Raw genomic sequence first — 16,725 nt, forward strand, 5'->3', positions numbered from 1 at the left:
GCCAAATGTTTGGGTTTTTTTTAATTTTTGGTATAACCAAGTCATGGTATGGTATGCTGTACATAATCACGGAAACTGTCAGTGTGTCATTCTGTCAGTCAGTCATTCTGTCTGTCCCACATTTTTCAACTCACTGACGTGGTCAATCTATGTGAAACTGCACATAGGCACTGAGGATTGGCATAGGTAGAAGGTGACAAAGCTACCAATGAGTATGGACTAGTTACTATTAATTTAAGAAAACAGAATTGCAGCAAATTAAGTGATATAGTTTTACATGTCAACCTAACAGCGTGCCCACAAATATTCAGTAAATACTACACAAAAATTATGTCTCATCTATTTAGTTTGTAAACAACAACAGTAGCTCAGAGTAAGATTCAGATTCTGTATACAATATCAGTGGCTCAACAAAATAAAATCTAACACAAATTACACATTTAAACAGTTCACAAATACAAAAAATGTACCCTGGGATCTATATATATATATATATATATATATATATATATATACATATATATCTCAACAGGTGATTTCCTCCTCTTTTAGCCAAATCCTAAATGACTGAGTTGGTTTTCTCCTCTAATCATCCCGCTGTAACCTGTGACAGGCTGTTATGCTACCATAAATATTGCATATTCACATGTTTTGTTTTGTTTTTGTCAAGCTGTGAGCGTCACATAGGTTTACATAACTACAGGTTTATGACAAAATCACTTGATGACACCGACTCCCATATGCGCACAGAGAGAGAGGAGAGGGAGAGATGCTGTGCCGTTGCCGGAAGGACTGCTGAATTAGTTCCCTCTGAGGGGTTACTCCCTAAAAGAGTCTGAGAAGTCTAGGGCTGTTTATAAAATATTAAGGACGCCCAGGCCTAATGATGCCACAGTTAATTCCACACTACTGAAGCTGCTCCTCTTTTTGGAACCACCACAGAGTTAGTTATAATTTCGCTTTCAGCTATGTATATTGTTGCCGTGGGTAACAGTATGACGTCAATATGTCAAGTTGAAAAATCAAAGTTATGGCAAGACGGTGGCATGTTCAGATACAGTGGCTAACTCTGTGCATTGTTGTTTTTCTGTTGTTTATTACGTTTGTACGGTTGTCGAACAGCAACATTACATACAGCAGGGATGCTCTTAGTAGATCGTAGTAGCATGTGGCAGTATGGATGTAGTCTGGAGTATAGATACGATCATATCCTGTGGGAGATCGCACGCACAGCGGGTTCTGGGTGGATTACTATACTGTACGAGAGACGCAAGAGGCACTGGAGAGAATGGAGGCAGAAGCGCGGCTGTCAAAGCCCAGTATCTATCTCACTAATGCCAGATCGCTCGGCAACAAGGTGGATGAGCTGGAGATAATCATAGCGGCAAAAAAGTCGGTTCTGGACTGCTCCTTAATGGTGATAACTGAGACCTGGCTACACAGTGGGATCCCTGAAAAGGCTATCATGCTAGCAGGCTGCACAGCTCACCGGGCAGAACAGAGACTACGGTAAGAGCAGAGGAGGGGGCTGTGTATATACTCAATAACCAGTGGTGCACGAATACAACCACCATGGACACACACTGCTCACCAGGAGTATATTACCATGCCAACCCTTCTACCTGCCCCAGAAAGTTACGGCCTATTTCCACCAGATGTGTGTTGGTTGCATCTCCGCTCTGGCACGGCAGCAGAGCCGAAAGGATTCAATTCTAGTCAATGTGTGTGTTTCCACCGGCTGCGGCTGTGCTGCGTTCCAGCTCCGTCTCAGCTCCGGCACCCCAGAGCCCTCCGGAACAGATACACAGGACTTCTATTTTTGCCGGACGCCGGAGCACAACGCAGCAATTTAGCACAGAGCAGATTGTGCGGGGCAGGAAGTCGTGCACAAAAACAAAATAAAACATCTGGTTAATTTTCAAAATAAAATACAGTGTTCACAGCGGATCATATTTCCCTGCACTACACCTTGAAAATTACATAATGGGCAGAGGCAGGCCTGAAGTCAACAGGTCAGAGGTTTTCAGACATCATTTCACCCTGCTGACACCATGGACGAGGAGATATTATCATGGCGGTGCACCGAGATGTCTTCCGGCGGAGCTGCACCGCTCCGCACAGCAAACGCAGCCGGTGGGTACTGACGAACGGTGGAGCACGCAGCGGATAACCAGCACTGCCGTTCCGCAACGGACACGCATCCAGTGGAAATCCGGCGTTACAGTTGTTATTGTTATGGCTGTATATGACCCACCTAGTGCAAACACCAAGCTAGCCCTGGACACTCTGCTATCATTAGCAAATCACAGACTGCATACTCAGATGGGACTTTCATCATAACTGGAGACTTTAATCAAGCCAACTTGAAATCTGTCCTCCCTAAATTCCATCAGCATGTGACATGTCCCACAAGAGGTCTAAACACACTGGATCATGTCTACAGCAACATTAAGGAAGGATACAAAGTCTCCACACTACCCCACTTAGGCATGTCTGATCAGCTTTACCTTTCTCTCACCCCGGCATACAAACCTCTCATTCACAAAACTAAGCCCTGTGTGAGACTGATTAAGACGTTGCCTGAGGGAGCTCTCAGCCAACTCCAAGACTGTTTTGAGCACACACCGGGATTTATTTGCTCATCAGGACATAAACTACTTTACATCCACTGTCGTATTTTACATCCAAAACTGTACTGACTGCGTCACTGTGGACAAGCGCATCAGGTGCTTCCCTAACAGCACACCGTGGATGACTAGGGATGTCAAACATCTGCTGCTGGAAAGAAATACAGCCTTCAGGTCTGGCAAAAGGGATCTATACAGTGCTGCCAGGTCCAACCTGAAGAAAGGCATCAAGGCAGCCAAGAAGGACTACAGGCAGAGAATAAAAGGGCATTTCAGCTAGGGAGACCCACGGAAGGCATGGTAAGGTATTCAGCACCTGACTAAACACAAATACGGCAAAGACACCTACACCACCACTAGTGACTCTCTAGCAGATGAATTGAATCACTTCTTTGCCCACTTCGAGGTGACTGATACAGCCACTGGGAACCTGCTGCCTCCAGCCTGAGAAAGCCTGCCGCTTACTGTGAGCACAGAGGACGTCAGGAGGGTACTCCGAGGTGTTGACCCTAAGAAAGCTGCTGGTCCTGATGGCATCCCAGGGAGGGCACTGAGAGACTACGCCAACCAGCTGGCAGAGGTATTCAGCAAAATCTTTAACCTCTCTCTGTCTACATGCACTGTCCCCAAATGTTTAAAATCTGCCACTGTAGTTCCTGTCCCCAAGAAATGATGCATCAACAGCCTCAGTGACTTCAGACCAGTAGCTCTCACCCCCACTGTGATGAAATGCTTCAAGAGGCTGATTGTGAGGCATCTCAAGGCTGCACTGCCAACCACCCTGGACCAGAACCAGTTCAGGGCAAATAGGTCAAGAGGATGCCATAAACACAGCTCTGCATACTGCACTCTCTCATCTGAAACACCCTGGAACATCAGTGAGGCTACTGTTCTTGGACTTCATCTCCGCATTTAATACAATCAACCCCAGAAGAATGGAGACCAAGCTGCTGGACCTGGGTGTGAACCAGCACACATGCAGGTGGACTACAGACTTTTTAACCAACCGGTCACAGTTGGTCAGGCTGGGTACCTATCACTCTTGCTCCCTGAGACTCAACACTGGGGCCCAGCAAGGTTGTGTACTGAGTCCTCTTCTGTTTGCCCTCTACAAACATGACTGTACACCAACACACAGCACAAACAACATCATTAAGTTTGCAGACGACACCACTGTGGTCGGACTGATACAGAACGGAGATGAATCTGCCTAGAGGGATGAAGTCTGTAGACTGACTGAATGGTGCTCCACAAACAATCTGACACTAAACACCTCCAAAACAAAGGAGATGATAGTGTGTTTCAGGAAAGAGAATAAGTTTCCTGCTCCATTACACATCAAAGGAGAAATTGTGGAGAGAGTGCCTTTCTTTAAATTCTTGGGTACACACATCTCCCAGGACCTCACATGGACTCTCACTAGTGTGGTTTTCCAGCTGCATGGCTGCTGAAAGGAAGGCTCTCCAGAAGGTCGTCAAGTTAGCCCAGAACATCATTGGTACACAGTTACCAGCACTTGAGGACTTGTACAAAAGCCGCTGTCTCCGTAGGGCCACAAACATAATTAAGGACTCTTCCCACCCAGGTCACCAACATTTCACACTGTTACCTTCTGGAAGGCGATACAGGTCTATGAGATCTCGCACTTCCAGACTCCTTACACTTTTTATGCCATAAGTGCTATTAAGATAATAAATTCATATTAATTAAATATACAATAGTGCATACTGTGTATGCTCCTTGGCTGGGCTAGATGTGCAATTCAGTCTATATTTCTGCTGCTCTTTTTACACTGCACTGATTCATATTATCTATTTATTTATTACTGCATTTTATATTCTCATATTTTTACCCATAGTCTATTCTATGTGTCTCACTGTTGCTGGTTATTGTTATTGTTTATCATTTTTTGCTGTTTTTATGTGTAATAGCCCAGAATCACAAATTTTGTTGTACTACTGTGCAATGACAATAATGGCATTGAACTGAATTGAATTGAATATCAAGAGTATCACAATATGAATTTTTCATATGAGACTAAAAATTATACCGTTATTATCGTGAACGAGATGATAAGGCATACCCCTATGGTGCACTGTTCTACTGTGCAGCGACACCTGTACAAATATGACCTTCATGGAAGAGTCATTCGTGTGTCCTCATCACAAAATTCAGCAACAGAAGTTTGCAAAGGAACATCTAAACAAGCCTGATGCTTTTTGGAAACATGTTTGTGGACTGATGAAGTTAAAATAGAACTTTTTCGACAGAATGATCAAAGGTATGTTAGAAAAAAGGGTGCACAATTTGATCACATAAACATCACAACAGCAAACACCACACCATCTGTAAAAATGCTGACGAAGAGAGGATGGCTTTTATAACAGGACAAGGATCACATCTCGAAATTTACAATGGACTACCTCAAGAGGTCCAAGCTAAAGGTTTTGCCATGGCCCTGACAGTCCCCCGACCCAAACATAATTAAAAATCTGTGGAGACGCCTCAGAAGAGCAGTGCATGCAAGACAGCCCAAGAATTTCACAGAGCTCACAGAGTCTTCCTTAAAATATTAAAGAAATGTGTCATCAATTAACTTTTTGACTTTTGGAAATAAGAACATCTTTTACTTGCTTAGCTATCCACAGTAAACAGAATTTGGACCAAGGGTGACAAACGTTTGCATGCAACTGTACTTCCCAAAATGTTGAACTTCAAATGTTACAAATGCAAAAATAAGGTGGCAATCCTGCTGGGTAAGGTCTCATACTAGGTGCTTTAATATCATAAGGATCCATAACCACCATCTGTCTTCATCTTTATTATCACAGTGCAGTAGAATCCCCAAGACAGAAGCAGTGGAAGCTCTTAACCACCCCCTAGCCCTGTAACTCTGTATCTCTGAGATCCAGCAGATTCTCAGTTAATCTCATTCCTTGTCACAGCAGTTTCAAAATAATCCACAAGGATAAAGTTACGGTCGATCATTTCAACATCTCTATACCCATCACATATGATCTGAGACAGCGTCTTGAAAGAGTAATGACTTAATTTTAAGGTAGCCTAAGTCACACGGTTTTTAAACGATGCGTAAAAGAGGACAAAAAAAAGCATTGCATCTTGCACAAATGTTAAGTCACAACACCTCAACTGGCACCTCTCTATCTAACCATGTCCTTGGATGAGATGAGACTGAGCAAGCATTTAGGCTTTCAGAGGGAATATTCATGGAGCTCGGTTGCTAAGATCCATAGGATGGGGGTGCCTGTGTGGTATTGTTCTTTCTGGAGCAGAGTGAAAGAAACGAGCTGAGATTGATGAGAACAATCAATCTGTTGAGATCCTCACTCAATGTATCTCTCTTGACAGAGCCTTTGTGGTGTTGAATTATTTGCCATTAGTGTATCAATGGGAGGGCAGTCAAAAGACCTCGGAATGCAGTCTGCATAGATTACTGGGGTTTAGGGTTATAAGCAGGAGGTTGTGGCTATGAAATTTGTTTCTTAAAATAACCTAAAGGTAGGTAGTGGTGAGAACTTTAAATCATATGGGTCTGGTTGTTTGTGACTGTGTCTTACAGTCCCTAATAACAGCATTAAGTGGATGCTAACTTAAACTATTTACAGACATCTAAGAAAGCCAGACCTGCAGACACTGATTTTATGGTTGGAGCAGAGACAGCAGACACAGATAACCATTAAACCAATGGCTTTGTGCTAAGTCCAATTACACCCTTACTTCCAGCAAAATGAATAGCCTGCTTCCCAACAGTAGCGGAGCTCAGACAGGACTAGCCTGCCACACACAATGCCTGTTAAATAAACCAACACACAACAAGACTGAAAATTGGAAAAGTAAACCAAATCATGCCTTCATAAGGAGCATGGCAGAGTTTCCCAGGCATGAAGCCAGAAGTAAACAGATTAATTTTACTCTAGGAGGGATCATAATTCATTATAGTTCATTCTGGCCACAAAGGCCTTCCTAAGGCTATAACCTGCCAAAACAATCCCTTATTTGTGACATGATGTTCAGCCAGACACTTGTTTTGCTCAGGCTTTGACAGCTGATTGAATTCAATGAAGAGGTAAAAAAAAAAAAGCTCTTTGTCTAGTCTCTACCCTCTTTCTGTGACATCATCTTCATATCAATGGAAATACATGTAAAAAGAATAAATGTCAAAATGTCAGTTGCAATCACTGCTGCAGCAATCTCACTTTCCAGCAGCAGAAGGGAACCTGGAGAGCTATAATGCCAACTAATTTCTTGGTTTAAGTACTCATTACTGGGGCACTCTATGCCCTTTTTCAAGAGTATGCTTTTATTTGAAGAAGGCATTTTTTCGAGTAACCATTATTTAATGAAATTTAATGAAAATACATCTGATACAGGATATAAATCCTCTACATCAGACTCAAAATAATATCAGCCATACAAAAAAAACTCAATATACAGTTAAATACCTAAATAATACATACATATCACTTAAATACGTATAACAACATATCCATATTATATTTTATGTCACTTTTTAATCCAATAAAATTCAGTTATTATGGAAATGAATGATGAAATAACATTTCATAATAATGACTTTTAGTCACCTCTTTCATAATTTCACAAATAATTCACCAATTTGAGAAGTTCACTGTATCTTTCCGATTTATTTTATATTGAACAATTTGGTGTTCCATAGGCAAGGCAAGGCAAATTTATTCATATCGCAGATTTCATATCTATGGGTAACCAAAAGTGTTTTACAGATGACTCAAGTTAAGTCAGAGGCTGCATCCAAATGTCCACTCTCTGGATTTGTGGACTGAGCCTTCATGGACTTCAGTTATACGTACGATGACCTAAGTTCCCCTTCAACACATAAAGGTCTACAAGGGCAGAGACAGCAAGCCGCTAATAGACAGCCCTCGAGACTGTTGGCATGGAAATGTTTGTAGGACGATTACAATCATTGTTACTGCTGTCATATTCTGTCCACTCATCTGTCCCTGCAGATAACACAGAAATCTCATGTATAAGGTTGTTTTGTGAGTGAACAAAATACATGTCTGTATAACATACAGACTGAAGACATTCAAATACAGACATGTTTGTGATTAGGGCTGACCCAAAAAATTCGAAGCTTTGAAGCTTCGCTCGATGTCACGGGATTCGATTGTGAAAAAAAAAAAAAAATTCAAAGCTTCAGCGCTTTTTTTTCTCGTTTTTTGGGGGGAGGCCTTAAACGCAACACTAACCCCCACCAGTCCAATACTCTGACAAGGAAATAGAAAGCCAGATGCACAATGGAGACCTGCTATTATCCTGCTTGAACACAGACAACTAAATTCTTTCAACAATGTGACTCAAAATAATGATAAAATAGATTTTATTGATGTAAAATATGCATTTTCCAGTTCCACCGGTCTGCTCTGAGTCTGGTGTCAGAGACACTTCTGATGCTCTGAGTTGCGCATCTGTTTGATTGTGCTGCAGTATGCGCCGAGGGTTTTAATTTAGTGTTCAATCAAAAGTAAAACACTACTTATCACCGACCATTAGTGTTTTTTCATTTGTGAATATTTTTATCCTAATTATAGTGTTGGAAGAAACTACATTTTCGCCTTTTTTTTTTTTTTTTTTTAAAGGTATTTAAAAAAAAAAAAAACGTACAACGTCACATCTGTATTGAAATGAATTGTTGGCAATTGAATCAGTGAAGTCTGCTGAAGTCTGCACCCCAAGTGAACTTTTTGGAAGTCTGCAAAAAGTCCACTTTAGGGCCCCTTGTGGACTGGATGAGATAGATTTGGACACTCCCAGACTTCCGCAAAGTCCATGACACCGCAAGTGCAGTGAAGTCCGGACATCTGAATTCAGCCAGACTTCACTGTAGCACAATCACAAAGCATGCCTCAAAGGGCTGTACAAATAAAAATTCCAACTCAGTATCAATTTTATCTATAAAGCCCAATACCACAAATCACAAATTGCCTCTAAGGGCTTTGCAGCATACAACGTCCCTCTGTCTTTTGACCATAGTCCTAAACCACATTTAAAGGCAAAACCTTTTATATCTGCTGCACCTACTGTCAACCCAACTCCTCTATCTCTCTTTGTCCTGACTTCAGTGATTGTTAAAATGCACATAGCAGAGCAGACTTTTGCCTAATCTCTCCTCATTGAAATTCATGGTGTTGCACTTAGTTGAACTTGTACACACTAAAAGCTGATGGATATTGTGTGAAATGTGAAAAAATACTCCTTCTTACCTGTAATAGAGGAGTTCTGATTCCAGCTGGAGGATGTGTCTCTGTAGCACTGGCACATGACTGGCCTTGGCTTCCAGTTCCTTCACCTTCCCCAGGCCACTGAGCAGTGCCTGCCTGGCCTCCTCCACCTTCCTCCTCATCCCCACCTGCTCCCTCTTCAGGGCTCGGTTGCAGTCCTCTAGAGCAGCCACAGTCTCTTTAGAGCGCCACAGCTCCTGCTCCAGGTTCTCATTACACAGCAGGGTCTCCTCTACCTGTTGGTCTCTGGAGCTCTGCAGCAGCTCGACCTCATGGATGATTTTCTGCAGGTTTTTCAGGTCGCTGTAGATGTGGCTCTTCAGGTTGCTGTTGCTCATACTTTTCTGGGCCTCTGGTTTCTGATGAGCAGCAAAACAGCCTCCCTCTGGTTTATGTTTGGAGTGGCTTTTCCACAGTCCTACCTGGACAGAAGTGCAATATACATATTTCACAGCAGACATTTTGATTTTTAAATAGATGATAAATGGACCTGGACTTCTGACCACTCAAAATGCTTTAACACTACATGTCACATTCACCCATTCACACACACATTCACACACTAGTAGCTACCACACAAGTTGCCACCTGATACTCAGCCTAAACACACTCACACCCATTGGGAGCAATTTGGGTTTCACTATCCTGCCAAAGGATACTTTGACATGCGGACTGGAGGAGACGGGGATCGAACCACCACCTTCCAATTAGTGGACGACCTACTCTAACTCCCAAGCCACTGCCGCCCAACTTGACATTGTAGGAACGGCACAGGTATGTTTAATAACAATTATGAATTACTTAGGAGAGGTCCTGGTATTGTGCATGGTGGCTAATAGCTGACTGGGGCACTTAATGGAACTAAGACATTGTTACTGTTATCAGTTTCACCTGTGCTTTTCCTACTATGACCAGTCAAAATGTCTGCCGTGGAAAAGGTTTATAGGGGACCAGATTAACATTTTCCCTAAATACAATATTGCACCTGCTTTTCACATTCATTTAACTAATGGCTTTATTTATAGATTACTTAGAACCTATTATAAATGACTTGCGGGCATTTATAATCACATTGGCATCATTTACAAAGGGTTTATAACTTCTAACTAATGGCTTTCTCAGTGGTTATAAATCAATCATTAATGCCTTATTGATCAGTTATAAGCTGTTAATAAAAACGGTTGGGTGTTGATGGCGGTGGTTGCCTTGCAATATACCTTGAATATACCCTTCAGACAAGATTGTTGAGAAGGGGAGCCCTAAAAGCCCCCCTGTTCTCTGATACAAGGATTCCTATTGTGCCTTATGGCCAGTGTTGGGGGTAACACATTATAACAGTAAAGCATTACAGTAATATATTACGTATTAGCAGTAACAAAGTATAGCTTCTGTTAATGTATCATTTTGTCATATTGATTACTGCAAATTTATTATGTTGATCTGTTCTGTATGACATCTATTGCACGTCCCTCCTCAGTTGCTCTTCCTGAGGTTCCTACCATTTTTTCCCCCGTTAAAGGGTTTTTTTGGGGGAGTTTTTCCTTATCCGCTGTGAGGGTCCAAAGGACAGTGGGATGTCGTATGCTGTAAAGCCCTGTGAGGCAAAGTGTGACTTGTGATATTGGGCTGTATAAATAAAACTGATTCGAATTGAATTGAAACAACCCATTACCAACAGAATTTTGGGTAATATTATTACATTTACAATATCACATAACGCGTTACAACCTGAAATAAACTGTTAATTATTTTAATTTCCATCCATGCTAATCCACACCGCTCCACTTCTGTCTGTGTACCACTAGAACTATCCCCCGAAGGTTATTGTGTCTTGTCATGTCATTACAGACTACATTATAGAAGGGTGCTGGTGATTGGCACGTGTGGGTCATGATGTACTGTGTTTTATCATGTACAGTGTGTGTCCATTAATACACATGCAACATCTACAACGTATCCAGTTCTGCTTTTGCGTCCTTAGGCTGCCTGAAAGCAGCAGGGGTAAGGAGCTGCAGGCCTCTGGTTTGTTTTGAACATGTCCTGGTGATTGGCACATCTGGGTGATGTTGGTATAAATTGGATGCATTTCCATTCACATCCCCTACAACTGCAGAGCAACGCCGGCACACAGTCCTGTTCTTATGTGTAACTCTCTCTCTGTTGCTGTTGTAGCTGACCGGCACACCGGAAACCAGCAGGTGGGTCTTCCAGCTCTGGTGTATTAATTTGTGCCCATCATAGTGACTGACTCACATGCCATTATGTTTGTTGTGCTAACCTCAACATTTGTTTGTGTTTCATGTCATAGGCCCACAAATATTTATCCATATCTCATAATTATCAGATTATCAATTATTTTAAAGGGGCTAGGCTATTTAAAGCTCCAGTAGGCAACACTGTTTTGGTATAATTGAGTAAAAATTTTATAATATCCTCTAAGCATAATGTAAATCAAGTGGTCTGGGCGCGAGGGTCGGCCGTGAGAGCGGAGCCCAGGGCTATCCGCGGAGAGGGAGAGCTGAGCCTCGGGGGTATGTGCGGGGCAGGCTGCTGCGCGGTGAGGGAGAGCCGAGGCTCGGGAGTATGTGCGGGGCCGCGAGGGAGAGATGGGGAGGGCTGCTGCGCGGTGAGGGAGAGCTGAGGCTCCCAGAGAGGGAGAAATAGAACCAAGTAGGATAAAATACTCGCGTGCTCGTCTGGTAGGAGGGGCTCAGGGCGGAGACGAACTAAACCTACCTCAGATGAGACACAAAAATCAACCGTTCTCAGGCTTTCTACCTACTGCACCTTTAGTATCATCACCCTATTATTAATAGCAGAGGATTTTAATACAAAGTGGTAACCACTGTATGTGAATGCATGAATGTGTCAGACCTGCACAGTACTGGATTTGAAATGAACTGTGATAAACTGGAGCTTCTGTGCTTTAATGAGCTGCTACAACATGACCCTCATCCATTTAAAATGAACATTAGTTCTTCTGAGCTCATTTTGGTCAAAGTAACTCAAAAGTTGTGTAATAAGTGACTTATTACTCTACACAGAGTAATATTGTAAAGTAACATTACTTTCAAATGAAGGTAACTAGTAAAATGTAATATATTACATTATGAGAGTAACTTACTACTAACACTGCTAATTGCATTAGGGGCTTGTATGATCCAACTGAATGAACCCATTAGCCTACATTCTAAGAAGAGAAATGGCAAGGGCTACCATTTTTCAACAATTTGGGTAACACATATTAAGCGAGGGGTCTGGAGGTCCTTCCCCAAGAAATACTGAGCATCAAATACTTCATTTTATGCATTCTGATGAATTTTATGCAAATATGTGTCTTTTCTGTATCAATTTACGGTGAAAATGTTGTAGTAATTCCTGCTTCAATGATGTATGGTTGATTGATCGAACGCTGGCCCTAGTGCTATGGTTGTGCTGTGTGTGGACCACAGTTACATTAATGCATAAATAAATGGGGGCATATCCATTTACAACATTAAACATATGATTTAATTTAAGCTGTTCCACTCTAAGACTTATTGGCAGCAGGCCAACCCTTTTAAATTCTTCCCTACCAATATGGGTTCTGGGGGGAGCATTCAGCAAATACCGGATCACATTATTTTGCATCACTTGTAATTTGTTTTTAAGTTTAGCAGATAATCCACAGAACCAAGCAGAACAGGCATAATCAAAGTGGCACTCGATCAGCGATAAAACAATTTCTTAGTGGGAAAATCAAAAGCCTTGTCCCACGATATAGGAATTTTAATTTACTGGCACACTTGGCTAATACTTTGGCTGCAATAGTTTCATACATCAATGATTGGTCTAATGTTAATCCTAAGTATGCTACCTTTGATTGAAACACTATTTCAGTCCTGTTACACTTGACCCTTAGAGTATTTGAATTTGTTGATTTCCTTTTTGTTCCAGAAAGGATGGACTCGGTTTTACCCAGATGTATAGAAAGCTTGTTGTCTATAAGCCACTGGTTAACTACCTCAAGCTCTTTGCTAAGAATATGCTCTATTTCCTTCACATCATTCCCTGGAATAAGTAAGGTAGCGTCATCACCATATAAAAGAAGTTTGCATGTTTTAGCAGCTGACATATCGTAAATATATATGTTAAAAATAATAGGGGTCCCAGGAAAGAACCTTGGGGCACCCCAGAAGTTATATCCTGGGAATCAGAAATGGTACCTTCAACGTCACAGACTTGAGTTCTTTCTGTGAGGTAAGAAGAGAACCATTTATTGACGGTATCGAACGCTTTTTGCAAATGAAGAAGAATCATACCAACATAGTTTCCTTTATCAAAGTTCAGACGAATATAATCAAAGAAATGAATGAGACAGGTGTCAGTAGAGTATGCTGCTCTAAAGCCAGACTGAAATTCATACAGCAACTTTTGCTTGACAAGATACTCCTCCACCTGCTCATACACAATACACTTGAATACCTTTGATATAGTAGTCAGAATTGAAACTGGCCTATAATTTCCAACCTCTGAATCTGCTATTTTCTTAAAAAAGGGCACCACCCTTGCACTCTTCATTTCATTTGGAAACACACCCTGCCTTACAGATAGAGTTATGACATGCGTCAGAATACTAGCTGTTACACCAGCACTCTCTCTCAAAAACCTGGAGGGAATAAGATCCAGTCCAGTGGCCTTATTCACTGACAGGGTGGATAGGCATGTTCTTACCTTGTCTTCTGTGACAGGGCTTATTTCAAAAGTGTTAGAAAGTACATTTTGCCTTTATAAACAGAGTTAACAAAAGTTTTGCCATATACCTGAAGCAAAAGGCAACTTATTAACCAGACTGGTAGCAACCGTTGTAAAGAAAATTATTAAAATGACAGGCAACCTGCTGCTTGTTAAAACAGAACTCATCCTTAATGACTAGTCCAGTATTACCAGAAGTTGACTTTGATTTTGCAGTGGAGCCCATGTCACTAAGTACTTTCCATAGTTTTTTAGGATTATGTGAGTTAGCCGCGATAGAATCAGTATAAAATTCTGACTTTGCTTTCTGTACCATATAGCTAGCCTGATTCCTAAAATACATGAGTCATTGTCAGTGCTAAGTTTGGAATTTTTGAACTTTTTAAAACATCTATCACGCTTTATCTTTCCATCAGACAGCCCATTCTGACAGGGAAGCCAATAACAGCTTCAGCTCCCCATCTATGCTCTCGTCAAAGCGACTAGACTTGATTGATAATAACAGTAATTTTAGCTAACTGAACATGGGAGCTGCTAGTCTACCTCCATTTCGATCAGTTATTTCATTTGTGTTACTGTGTGATTGGTGAATCCAAACAACCACTTTTAAATGCCAAAGTCACACAATTACACAAAGTAACTAACTGATCAAGGAAACAGTAGACCAGCAGGTCCTGTGTTTGGCAATGTTAAATTACTGTTTTTGTCAGTGGAGCCTGGCTTTGAGGAGAGAGATGTAGCAACTTTTGTCAAAATGAAAGTGTTTTCTAAATGCTAAGGTGACGTGAAACCCCCACCCACCCAAAAGAAAAAAATCTACGCCCATGGTGGCATCATATTCAAAAGTTAAAGCAGGGTTTTCTGGGTATTGTCTTCCTCTACTTGGCAGAACAAACTCTTCTGTATCATCAGCACTCTCACCTGAAGAGCCAAACAGCGGGCATCACTGCTCTGAAGTGCGGCTCGCAAGTCCTCAATCAGCTCCCTTAAACTTGCACTTTCATCTTCCAGTTTGGCTATTCGGTCCTCTGCTTCCTCCAGCGCCACTATCTCCTCATAGCACTCTCTGGAGCAGGATCCGAGCCTACAAGCGGAGGCGTGTCGTCCCTCCGAGGAGGGGCCGCCTACACCCACAGACAGCAGTTTATCTCGCCGCCTCATAGGGCTTCTCAGGCGGATTTGAGTCTCTATATGCTCGCTGTCCTTCCCGACCAGCAGCCGGCCGTTTTCATACTGACAGCCCGCCTTGGTGCTGAAGTATCCGCACAGTTTAGCGTGGAAGTGTCTGAAGGTGAGCTCCCTGGGTAAATTGTCTAAAACCCCAGTACACTCTGTATCCTCCGACTCTTTGTTCAGTCCCAAAACGTCACACAAAATGTTAAAATCCTCGGCGGGGATTTTGCCTCCACCTTGATAGTCCATATGATGAAAGATCTCCTGTAGGTACTGATCCAATCCCGTTGCCAAAACTATGATTTCGTTCTCCACTCCTCTGTCCAGTCCGTAATGGTAAGCCAGAGTGCTGACTATCCATTGTGTCCTGCGCGCTGGTCGGCTGTATGGATCAGTTGAGTCTATTGCATCCATAATTTCTACTGAGAAACAACATATTTCCTCAGACTTACTTTGTTTCTCTGTCGCATTGTCCTCTGTGTGTTCGTGTTCATCCTCCCAGCAGAAGCTCTGAGCGGAATAGTGGAGTTGAAATGAGGCGTGTGTTAAAACAGAGCACGTTTGAATTTAGCACTGCCCCCAAAATCCACAACCAGGGGTCCCAACCAGCACTCACACACATGCTGTAACGGTCTCGTACAGCCGTTTGCCTGACTGTAATTGCCGCCAGGTGTGTAAACTTTTGTCAATCACTTGGACCTTGTTCAGACGTAAAATACCCAAGAGACTAATATGCTGAGAAACTTCTAAGGCCTTCTGTCCTTTTCAGCTTTACGTGAAGAGCCTGGTGACGCGAGGCTATTTTCAACTGAAGACTTCACTGCACGCAGGTGTAAAAAAACAAACAAACCTTGCTTTAACTCTGATACGGTGCTTGCTTTAACTCTAAACGGTGATATAGTGACGTGAAAATGTGAGATATTCACATATATATGTAGGCCTAGCTAAACTCTGCTGGTTTCCTACCCGGAAGTATTTGTAAACAACAAGGTGATTCCCTCCGAAGGGACACTAACAACTCAAATAAAATTTCTCCAAACATGTTTCTTGTTATTTTAGGTAGTTATTATCACGCTAATATAGGCTATGTTCAAGTGTTCATTTCCCCCAATAAGTTGGTTTTAATTCGTTATTTGATTATATAAACACAGTCTGACCATCTCAAGCTGTTATTTTGGTATTTCTGATGACCAGCAGTGTGAATTTGCATATTAGCTAAATATTTAGTTTCACCCAACATTTAGATTTAGATTTAATATTTAGATTTAGCATTTAGATTTAATATTTAGATTTAACATTTAACATTTAGGTGCCACATTTAATATTTAGATTTAATTATTTAATATATTTTTAAGTTAACAAATATTGCTGTAAATGTGGTAAAAGGTGACGTTAAAAAATTCACAACACTTTTTTAAACATTGTTTGAAGCTAAATGTGGCAAAATGTTGATGTTATTTTCAGCGTGAGCCACTTTATAAATGGCACCCCATAGAATTTTCTATCCATACATATAAACTTTAAATATATTAAAATTATAAGGCTGCGAGTATCATTTAAGTAGGCTATCTCACGCCCGGAGCGAGTGTCCTCTTTTTTGGAAATCAAAATATGGTCATCCTAATATATATATGCCCTTAAAAAAGGCAAACCCATCTTTGTCATGGTTTTTTTTGTAAAATAGTCAATAGCATCTGTTATAAAAGTATATGTTTATTCCAAATAAACTATAATAAAGTTGTAAACTTGGTAAATTAATAATTTAGTATTTTCTTCAGTCTTTTTTGTCATATCCATTTATGCAATGATGATTGTTGGGTATGTTGATGTTATTCAATGTCAAGTCTCTGATCATGTGACGAGACAGTATGTGCACAGTTGCACTGCACTAGGGCCCATCATAATAG

At 41.5% G+C, this 16,725-nt stretch overlaps 1 protein-coding gene across 1 annotated transcript in view; it reads right to left on the bottom strand.

Annotated features, from left to right (window-relative positions):
- efcc1 (EF-hand and coiled-coil domain containing 1) overlaps window positions 1–16,044 on the bottom strand; it is a 72,471-nt gene extending 56,427 nt beyond the window's left edge. Inside the window, exons 1-2 of the mRNA XM_049571109.1 lie at window positions 14,567–16,044; window positions 8,894–9,333 (exon numbers count right to left, since the gene is read on the bottom strand). Of these exons, the coding sequence (XP_049427066.1) occupies window positions 8,894–9,333; window positions 14,567–15,232 (1,106 nt within the window). The 5' untranslated portion in view covers window positions 15,233–16,044. The remainder of the gene's footprint in view (window positions 1–8,893; window positions 9,334–14,566) is intronic.
- Between the last annotated feature and the right edge of the window lie 681 nt (window positions 16,045–16,725).

The sequence above is a fragment of the Epinephelus fuscoguttatus genome, linkage group LG1, assembly GCF_011397635.1.
Source record: "Epinephelus fuscoguttatus linkage group LG1, E.fuscoguttatus.final_Chr_v1".
Classification (NCBI taxonomy): Eukaryota; Metazoa; Chordata; class Actinopteri; order Perciformes; family Serranidae; genus Epinephelus; species Epinephelus fuscoguttatus.